We start from the raw sequence: 11,616 nt of genomic DNA on the forward strand, positions 1-11,616 counted from the left end.
AATGCATACCTTGTGTAAAGTAGTTTTACATTAACTGTGTCTCCTCGTTAAAGAAGACTAAAGAAGATTTTTTTTTTTTTTTAGATCAAGCTGCTTTTATATAAGACAGACATCCTTTCATGTCAAGGCCCGGCCTGCAAATGCTTCTGAACATTTGCCACATGGATGGAGTGTTTTTCTATTAGATGTCCAGACCTGCGTTTAGAGCCATTTAAACAGGACCTGTCAAATACAAGGCAAGCAGAGAAGTGGTCGCGTGGCTCTGAGGTTTGGTTCATGTGCTGCATAGGCTGAACGGACCAGGTGTAGAAGAGCTCTGGCTCCTGGACATGTCCGTGGACGACCTTGCTCTCATCACCAAGTGTCTTGGAAAGCCTCCCAATCCTGGGGATCCATATTTGGACCAGCACCAAGTTTGGAGGCCCACAGATGTTGAGGAGAGGCCAGATATTATGACAGTTGTCTCATGCAGACAGGCAAGATGATTCATATGTGCTAAGGATGAAAGGGCTCATCTCTGTGGTGCATATGCTGAGGTTTAAATTCAAATTTAATCTTGTATTTTATCAGGGGTTTTTTAATCTTTTTTTTATTTATTTACACATGATGTGCCCACAAGATGAAACATTAGTAAACATTGTAAAAAAAGAAAAATAACAAATAAAAAAAAGACATGACATGATCAGTAATGTTGCTAATATCACTACCCAGGGTAATGCAATCACCAGATAACTATTTTCTGTACTATACATGGCTGTCAGTTTACTTACATTTTTGTTATTTTAATATACACTAAGATACAAGTATTGACTAATTTCTTACAATATGTATTTTTAAAACAAAACTTTGCAGTCAGTCCACATTGATATTTTTCTGCTGGTTAATCTAAAATGGTACTTTTTGTAATATATATATATATATATATTTCTTCTCTAAATTTACCGGAATATCAAGACATGTCCCTAGTAAAACCGGGCATGCAAACCTCACTAATTCAAAAACAATGTTACGAGAGCTACACAAAATCTCAATGGTACTGAGGAAACTTCAAATTCCAACCATGAAAGTAAATGCCATGAATGTAGCGTTTACAAACTCTAAAAAATTCCATTTAATACAGGCTCTTAAAAATGTATGTAGACTAATTATGCTGTCGCAAAAATGTGTGACACGTTATAATAATATAATAATTAATTATATTAAAATAATATTAACAAACATCATTCTAGTGCTAAACAAATCATTAGAAATGTCTCCAACTTTGATTCATGTATTTTTATTTTAAATTTGTATTTAGCTGGCTGACCTGTAAAGAGTTTTGTGATAATGCTTGTTAATGACTTCTTCATGAAAGTGTTAGCAAAGAATGTTTTGAGCGATAAGTACAAATAAATGATGATGTGCTCGTGGAGTAATTGATTTAATGAAGTTCCTAAGAAACTATTAAAAGCGAGTGGAGGTCAGGCGAGCGGCACCCCTGAGCGCTCATTGTCAGATGTTTAACTCGAGCAATCTTTTGGGAAAGACATCGGGGCTAATAGGTGAACTCACAGCTGTCTGAGTCGGGCTCGAGCTTTCAGAGCAAATAGCAAACAACTACTCATCCGGCCTCTAACTTAATGGGACGGCAAACTTTCTCAACAGCCTCTTCTTTCTTCTTTAGACGCATGCACGAAGGACAAGCACAACACCTAATCAATAAGTGCGCTAAACGACTCTTAATTACAACGATTAAAAAAAACATGCAGAAAGATTTTTTCTTCAGAGTTTAGCTCATAAAACATGTACTCACGTTGCACTGTATAAACACCCCATGAGTTTTCGCCCATGCGTCAAAAGTTTTCTTGTCCGTGTTTTAGAGTTCAGTCTCGGAGTGCAGGGAGGAAACATGCAGCCCTGCAGCTGCAACTGGATTGTGTTTTCTCACTTATTCGGGAAACTTAAGATAGTAGGCAGGTAGGGTGCTTGGAAGAGTTTGGCAGAGTGCCTGGAGAATGAATATGTGCCCAGTTTTCTTGGTCTTCAAAGCATACTGTGGATAAACACTCAACGGATGTTTATAATACCTCGCATACTTCAAGTTGTTATTATTTTGAAATGGTTTGGAGGAGAAGAGATTAGTTTGGTTCTTTTAAAATGTTTATTCGTGCACCGTTTTCTCTCTCTCTCTCTCTCTCTCTCTCTCTCTCTCTCTCTCTCTCTCTCTCTCGTGGCTGTCTTTAGAGAGTCTGAATGAAAAAACATTTGTCCCAAGGCTACTAATATTTAACAATGTCTCAATTTTGATTTAATAATGTGACAAATTTGTTTAAATAGCAAAACCATTTAGAAAAGGTCACATCGTTTTATGAATAAAATGGTATGGTCACTTATGGTTTTATTATAATTAATTTAAAAATTGATTATAATTGTATTTCACATATTTTAGGATGGTTTAAACAAGAAAGTATCGGATCCTTTTTTTACTGATTCTAACTGTACAATTGTAATTATCCTTAGCTTAGAGGTTGACCAAACTAGAACCATGTTTGGTTCATTTAATACGATTTTGGAATTAGATTTGTGTAATTTAATATTTACTGCACTTGTCTCTCTCTCCTTCCCTACAGACACCCAAACACCATGGCAAGTATTCCATTAGTGCCGTAATTTACCTCTGAGACTTTTTAAGATGAAATCTGGCAGTGTGAATTGAACATATGTGCGACGTTCAAACAGATCAAGTGTGAAGCGCACTTTGGAGTAAGTATGGCAAAGTTTAATGTTTTCTTTTCATTGCAAGTGCTTCACATGCTCTTGGTGCATCGCTTAAAACAGGGTGCACAATGACTCTGGTACTTTGAACCCTCGTCAAACGCATAATGAGAAGCTGACGGTGTGAAATCTGACTAGACTGTAGTAAACAGCCTCCTCTGATGTGATCATTCTGTCCAATAAAGGCAAAACGGGAGAGAACTCGCTGCGTTTTCACACTGACTTCTGCTTTGTCTTTTGAAAAGTGGCGTCTGAGAGTCTGACTCTTGGAGTTACTGATTTGCAGGCTGCATGTTAAGGTAGTCCATGTAAGTGATTTCCACGGGCATTGCACTAAAGGAGAACAAATCGCTGACAAAGGGGGTAGCTTTTCGATTCAATAGCGTCGTTAGGACGACCGAAAAGTATTCCTCAGATAATAAGTTCTACTTCAAAGCGTCTCCCATTCAGCTGTGACTGCTGCAGCTTTTATGAAGTCCCCCCTTTTCAGTCCGAGGGGACTATCTCTTTGGTTATTTTTCACCGTGTTTATTTTGCACTATTCAAAGGGCACTTGTTTTAAATAAATAGAAGATCATTCTTTCTTTGAGCAAATAATAGCTCGTGGACAAAAGATGGGCAGAGCGCGCGCTTATTTCCGGATAAAACGTCAATGCGCGCGAGGGATTTCAAAGATTTGGGAACAAAAATATGAGCGATTCCGATGAAGAGCGAATTGACTGCTCTAACGTAGCATGAAACTTAAGGTCAGTGCGACTGTATCTTAATAGAGTGTTTCCAATTGAAGTGGCCTTTTTCCAGCTCCCGGTAAACACACACGCGCTTTATGAAGCGCCCTTGAACTTCACAGTATTTATGGGGCATTTTACTGACACAAAACGCTAGATTTACAATCTCCAAAGAGTCACCAACTTGTGTGCTTTATTCCATAGGGGTTAGCGTGATGTTCATTAGCATGAAAATAAAAGTCATACTTTCTTAGGAGGCGTTTTAGAACTTTCTTCACACATTTTCCACCCGCCATATGAAATTTCCAGGATGCCTGTTTCTGCGTGATATAAAATGTTGAACCCGCCGATTTTAAGGGACAAGACGGTTCGTGAGAGAGGTTTCTGCTTTGATGATTGAACATTTAGCGGCAGTTAGTAGTTTTTCTACCATAAATATTCAAATGGGATCCATATAAATCCTAACGCACCGTGCAGTCTTCCGTTCGGTTGTGGAGCTCTTTCAAGTGGTCCAGGACTTGCGCTGGTCAATCCTGAGCCTATAGTCTGGGACAGGGGCACTTTGAAACTGTTATTGTGCGTTTTAATGAAGGAAATGAGATGGGGGACTTTGTTTCATATTCTCCATACAACTTTCTTCTTATTGTCGGGCAGCTTTTATGTCTTATATTCCCATGAATGATTCATGCATTGATGGCTTTGTGCTATTCTACCTCTCATAACGTGCACTATTAGTTAAGGGATGGTTCCCTTTTGAAATGACACTGAATGGCCAAGGAATATTTTCATTCAGGAGAAAATTAAAAAAAAAAATGTCTAAAAAGTGTTTTGTAGAACTTTGTTGTTTCGTTTGGTTAGCTTTACTGTCCCAACTTTTACAGACAATTTAGCATTAGGCTTACTTCTTACCGCAACAGTGATATTCATTGGATGATTAGTTTAAATCATAACTTGGAAATCTGCTGAACTTTACATGAAATACGCACACTGATCAAAGAATGAATCAAGGCCTTTTTTACTGAAAAGACCATATTTACACGTCCTGCCTTTTTATTCAAGTTTTCCATATATCTATACACAAACATCACATTTCTTCACGACCTTTTTGCGACACCCCCCCCCCCCCCCCCCCCCCCCCCCCCCATCAACACCATCATGCACCTCAACAGAAAGAGTTACTACACGGTTCATGCGAAAGATTCTTCACATTATACAGCCTATTCAAGTAGGACCTTTTTTACAGAACACGATAAAAAGCATCACTTCTTTTCACCAAACTTATATTATTCTTTGGTGTATCTGTACTTCCAGACCAACATTAATACCAGCAAATAAATTACAATGTACAAAACTTGTTGAGACGCTACGAAAACATTCACAAGCATCAATACCATATACTATTTACAAATCAGTCAGGGATAGGCCTGTCAACGATACATTATTTAGGGTCTCAGTGGACATATTTCGTACTCTTTAATCAGAGTTACATTGATTTTGCATAAAATATAGGTTTAAATATTTTAAATATCACAAAAACCGTCCTGACCACAATTAGTGTATAAACTTTAACAAAGACTCCACCCATTCATTTTTTGAAACTATCACTGACAATTTACAAGTAACAACTTAAAATTATTGTCACTGCAATTTTTGACCCTCAGACATTTAACGTGTAAAACGATTCTCTATAAAAAGATTTCTGTGCAACAAAAGGGGTGCAATATAAAAAAAAAAAAAAAAAACAGCCTAAACATAATTGATAAATCAATGTTATTTGATCTCGACAAGTCAGGAAAAATCTTAAAAAATGTACAAGTCGATTTTTCATGTGGCAAGTTACAACTGCTTATATGAAACATAAATTGCATCAATGCTCTGAGCATGTTTTAAGGGCAAAACGGGGGGCAAAATCTCTTCACCCACTGACATCCATAGATGTTCCACTTCTTCGAATTGCAACCCTTGAATTTGATGGTTTTTTTATTTTTTTATTATTATTATGTGGATCATTTATAATGAATGTATTCCTTGCTGTTCACATCAGAGCATTGCCCTTGGATCTGTGTGTCTGAAAGAGTCCTCGTCGTCGGATTCCGACGTTGGCACATCGCTGGAGGGGGTGTGCAGATTGTTTGGTCCAGCACTCCCTTGGCACACGTACCATTCATTTAGGTTGGTCACTTGAGGCGAAAGGTTCGACGAACGGTTCCTGTGGGGCTCCAGGTTTGGTGAGAGGGCATCACCGATCGTCGTGGACGAGGGATGGTAAGAGGAGCCCGTGTTGGCTGAAGGGGGCGGAGGAGACTTGCAGTGAACCTTCATGTGTTTGCGTAGGGAGCTCGGGTGTGTGTACGACTTGTCACAACCCCTCACTTTACAGAAGTAAGGCTTATCGCTGGTGTGGACATGAGAGTGCTTCTTCCTGTCACTGCTGTTGGCGAATTTCCTGTCACAGCCATCAAACTCACATTTGAACGGCTTCTCACCTGGTAAAGAAGAAAAAACAGAGCAATTAGATATAAAACAATCACCCATACATATTTTACATTTTCTCGTTTGCAAGAAAATAATAGCTAATGGATGATCCATTCTCAGCAAGCACTAGTAATGGATGGTTTCGTTTTGAAAATCACAACATTATCCCTGTAACCCCACAGCACTCATTTTCTGCTTTTACATATGGAATGTTCAGGCGCTCCACATGACTTATGCAACCACTCTGGAAACGCTCTCATTTTCTCTGACTGAAGCTTGCCAAAATTCTTATTTATTATTATTTTTACTGGATATGCAACTGAGTCAACTATTGAAAACATTTCGGCCCGCCATATGCATTAGATTGCTTGGAGTAAAACTGACCCGGTTTTACAAGATATCCAAATCATATCAAAATGACATTACACGTTGCACTGATTCACTGTCATTCCGGGACTTGTTACCCAAAAAAAAAACAAAAAAAACATAGGTGACTTTTACACATATCAATGATGATTTAAGATACCACCATGTTACGACCCCTATAAATGTATACTCTAGGTGGGTTTGACACGCTAGCCTACATATTCAGGGCGTATCAGCAGGTGTTGTGAGCATGATACAGATATACAGTAAAAGAACCTAAAAAATACATGTAACTTTTTAGCAACTTGCAATCACAAACTGTTACGTGAGTGCATATTTTAGTAGAAAGAGCTTTATATCTATAAAATACCATAATATTAAATATCTATTTTAATATCATGCACAGCACACACGCATATCATTTAGTTAGAATACATTAGAAGAACATCAGAACTAGAGGCCTTCTTTGCTCTGCTTAGATATCACCAGTTTGGTTAATCACAATGTAGTAAATGCCCCATGGCTGACCCATTCTCCATATTTACATTAGTATGGATCTATTCAGACACTGTTTGTAATTCCCTGTGGCTTTAAAGAAGACAAACACGTGCCGAAAACTTCGTGTTACTATTTTACCTGCAGCCTATAAAACAATTCATACTTTCCCTGTTTTTCTCGTTATTTTTTTTTTTTGTTAAACACGTAGCATTCAAATACAACTGCAGCCTGATGTCTTCACCCTAACGTTTTTGCACCTCTCCTTGATATAAAATTGCATGCATTAAAGACAAAAGACGCAAAAACACTGGTCTGCTCATAGCAGCATGGTGTCGGAAGTGCTTATTCCATGTGTAGGCTACTAGCAGCAACAACATGCACGTTGATCTCTCGCTGCATTTTCGAAGTAAGTTCATGACGCTTAGCGACACCAAGGGATACTTTTGCTTGGCGAACAGGCACTATAAACAAACAACCTCCTTAACTTTGCTTCTGTATTAATGGGGGATATTTGTGCATTAGGCGGGGGCACAAAAAAGAGATTTTGTTTCCCCATAGTAGGCTAAATAACGTTTGGTAGGCTACATCTCAAGAAAATTAGATTATCTGCCAAGTAGCGCAAACACGTTCAATAACAGGCCACTAAAGTTTTTTTTCAAAGAATCGGTCGACTTTTCACTAACCTGTGTGCGTCCTCTTGTGAATCTTGAGATTTTCCGAGCGCGCGAATACTTTGCCACAACCAGGAAAGGGGCACGGGAACGGCTTCTCGCCCGTGTGCACGCGGATGTGATTGATTAGTTTGTACTTGGCTTTAAACGCCTTTCCCTCGCGCGGACACTCTTCCCAGAAGCAGACGTGACTGCTCTGCTCCGGTCCCCCGACGTGCTCCACCGTGACATGGTTGACGAGCTCGTGCATGGTGCTGAAAGTTTTGGAGCAGGGCTTCTTGGACGTCTGCTCCTGGTCAATCCACTTGCAGATGAGCTCTTGCTTGATGGGCTGCCGCATGTATCGCAAAAACGCCCCCGTGGCTCCGTGAGGAGCCGTGGCGAGGTTCACATTTAAGTTCATGGAGTTGTAGCTGTGCAGAGAAGAAGATCCATAGTGCTCGGGCCTGTGGCCGAAGTGCTCTGGCCTGCCGTAGATGTCCCCCGGTAGACCCAGACGCATCTGCCCGTTGAGGGCATGGTGGTGGTGGTGGTGGGCACCTGGGGCCGCTTGCTCGTGCAGTCCAGAGAAAAGTGGATGGGCACCACCTTCCGCGTGCCCATAAGCACCTGTTGGGGAAATGAACATGCCATGGTGATGAGGGGAGGAGGCGGAACTATGCTGGTCGCCAAGTGCATGCATAGCAGAGGCTGAGAGCTCTCTCCTGAGGATGAAGTCCCTGCTGGTGGTGTAGCCTGTGTGGGGGTGAGCCACGGGGAAACCAACTGTGGTCTGAGAAGACGTGAAAGATGCCGCGGTCTGGGCTTCGGGATGGCTTTGAACAGGCTGAGAGGGACTAAGTTTGAGAGCATTGGTCTGTGCCATGTGCTCGGGTCCAAATGGAGTGAGAGCCACTCCGGGGTCGTTGCCCATCTCCCCAGGGTGGAGGTGGGCATGGTGGGAGTGCGGGTGATGCCCCCCTATCCCCGGGAAGCCTGTCATATTCTGATGAGGAAGGGCTTGAGTCGATGCCAAATCCGCTAATCTTATCGCCGAATTCCTCTTGCTTAAAGGGGGCTCCATCACTACGCTATCATGTCCACGCTCACCGCTATTGTTTTCGCCAACTACGGGCCTTCTGAAACCATTAAAATATATGTATATGGCCGTCTATATAACTTCTTTTGTCCTGCCTCTAACTCTGCTTGCTCCTTTCCCCACTCTGTCCTCAAGCGATTGGCAGAACATACAACAGTTGGAGGACACAGTGGGGAATAGAGTTTAGAAATGGCACTGCGGGTATTGGACAGATTTCGGTGACTGGCAGTTAAGAGAACGAAGCGATTGGCTGTCTTTCAGCGCAGAGGCTCAGCGGGGTTCCGCCCCCTCACTCTCTTCATCACTGTTCACTCCAGAAAGTTGTGCTCACAAAGTTACAGGCAAATCTGTTTACCGAGACACACACACGCACGCACGCACACGTGGAAGGACGTTGTTTTTCCTCTTTGCACAAAACAGTGACACTACACACGCGGAGCATATTGTGAAACACCCCCACACATCGTTTGAAATGTTTTTAGAAATTAAATTCAAATCATATAATTAATTAAATAAATAAATAAAACGTTGTCAAGCATGAATTCAGCAAAAACAAAATTCATTTTCTTCGGACAAATAAATCGTTTCATTGTTGACAGATAGAACAGACTCAGGATAAAATTGGGACAATGGAAATAAAATTACAAGTAGCTACAAACAAACGCATGCTATACCAAACTTATTTGATTCTAATAGTTGCAATGCATGCATATAGGTAAAACTAAATTATTAGATACATAAAACAAAATCTTACATGTGGTTTTTACTCAAGCAAACAAACGATTAGGTTTTACGCCCTAATAAACAGAAATGGCAAAAGCCTACGTTCATGGAATTATTTCTAGTAACCTGCTTTATCCAGATGGATTTTTCGTAATATAATTTTACATAATTAACATTATCATGCAATAAAAAAAAAAAAAAAAAATTAAATGCAACAAATGTATTTTACCAAGGTATCTGTGCTTAAAACATTTTTTGAACATTAGATTCTGGTCCTTTGGTCCAATGGGCGCTTGTCAGAAACTGATTCCTGTGCAGAAAATACAGAAGGGAAGAAGCGCCTCTTGACATATTTTAGTAAAAAGTCTGTCAATAATCTTTCCAAAAAGCGTTCTGTGACATGATTCTTTATAATGTTCTATATATATATATATATATATATATATATATATATATATATATATATATATATATATATATATATATATATATATATATATATACATATACACACATATAATATATATATATATATATATATATATATATAAAATCTTAATTTTGTTCCCCGTTTTTTTTAAGAATAATGTATGAGAAACGTATTACTTTTCACATAATTTCATCTCATGTTTGTTTGTGTGTGCTTTACGTGTGTGTCATGAAGCAGGTCCACGCCCTTTTAGAGTCCATGTTGAACTCAGCAGGAAGTGTATGCCATTGATTTAATATGTCTTAATTCAAAGACATCTTTTAAAATGCTTCAGGGCAGTTGTTACCATATTCCAAATAATTATTTCAAAAACTAATTACCAAAGTACAGCAGAAGGTTAAACAGCCCCACCCTTAAACCTCAACAAAAAAATAATAATTCTGCGTACAAATTTGAAGTCACATGCTTTTCTAACAAAAAGCATTAAAACATCCTAAATAAATTAGAAATTTATTAACGTCATTGGTCAGACATTTATGGTAAAACTGTATACCCAAATTGATCAAACCCTGAAGAAGAAGAAAAAAGCATTCATAAGATTTTCTTATTTTGATTTATAAAAAGCATGTGTATCTCTGCTTCACCTGTAGTAACTGAAAGTGTTGTGATTTCCTGCATAAGCCATCATGCCTGTCAACTTTGTCAAGGGTCTTAATTTGGAATGAATGGAACCACGATGTATGCCGGTTAATGTGACAGAAGCATTACAATCTGTGCATTCTAATTGAGATTTACGACATCCCAACGTTTACAGACCGTATTCAAGAGTGTCTTTAAATATAATTCAGTCGTATTGATTTGCTGAGTAGGCTACACTTACAACAAAAGTTAATGATGAGAATAAATAATGTCATAAATAATAAATGTTTAAAACAAGCTTGTGAGTAAATGTGAATTCTCGTTGTCTGTTATTTATGAAACGACGTAACGGAGGGAGAAGGCCAGCACTTGTTTTACTACAACTTTTGAACGGTGAGGATTTCTTAAGTTCAAAGGGTAGTATATGTGGTCTCCACGGGTCGAAGGTCAAACACCCTTGAAATACCCAAGGTCACTAAAAGTAACCAATAATGCGTCACCATATTGATAATGTCAAAGTGAAAAGAAATGCTTTGTCGCTTTGTCTAAGAGCCTTACACATTAATGGAAAGACACAATACTAACCAAAGCAACTATAGGCGTATGGTCCTTCATGTATTGTAATTTAAAGGTTATTTGGGATTTTTTTGTTTTCACATGTAGAGAAAAAAAAAAATCAAGGTTAAAATCTAGGCAGTGACACACACATATATATATATATATATATATATATATATATATATATATATATATATAAAGCACAATTTGTTTTCCCCTGTGTTTTCGTGTGTTTGGTTTTAGCCTTTTCGAACTTTTTCCCTTCCTTGCTACCTCATTCAAAAAGAAGAACAAAAACTGCCAGGCCGACTGCACTCTAATTTCTCTTTCTTCTTCTCCATGCCCATTGAAAAGAGGAAAGGTTTTTGTGGTTTTCTGGAGAAATAAAGAACTTCTTAGAGAGGTCGGCAGACGTGACTTTGAACTTGGATCAGAGCCTGTGTTTCCTGTGGAGAGGGCAGAAATAGTCTTGGAAGAATGGTACATAACGTTCAAACAGTATGGCTTTGAGCTGAGGCACACAGAATTCCCAAAGTTTTATACATCCTCCGCCCTATTATTTACAGCTTAAAGTGTTCGGAGGAGAGGAAAGACGAGACAAAGTGTTGTGCGTTGGAACGGGACTTTATGGGACTGAGGTTCAATGCAATTGTAAGTAAACCTCTTTTAACTGAATGTTAACATTTAAATAAACGC

At 39.0% G+C, this 11,616-nt stretch overlaps 1 protein-coding gene across 1 annotated transcript; it reads right to left on the reverse strand.

The window, feature by feature from the left end:
- Positions 1-4,499: 4,499 nt before the first annotated feature.
- Positions 4,500-8,702, reverse strand: LOC306876943 (zinc finger protein ZIC 5-like). The gene is made up of 2 exons (XM_079428396.1): positions 7,505-8,702; positions 4,500-5,968 (listed from the first exon to the last, which is right to left on the reverse strand). The coding sequence occupies exons 1-2, from the start codon at positions 8,553-8,555 to the stop codon at positions 5,523-5,525; spliced, it is 1,497 nt and encodes a 498-aa protein (XP_079284522.1). The 5' UTR covers positions 8,556-8,702; the 3' UTR covers positions 4,500-5,522.
- Positions 8,703-11,616: the final 2,914 nt, after the last annotated feature.

This window comes from Barbus barbus (assembly GCF_936440315.1).
Source record: "Barbus barbus genome assembly, chromosome: 11".
Taxonomy (NCBI): Eukaryota; Metazoa; Chordata; class Actinopteri; order Cypriniformes; family Cyprinidae; genus Barbus; species Barbus barbus.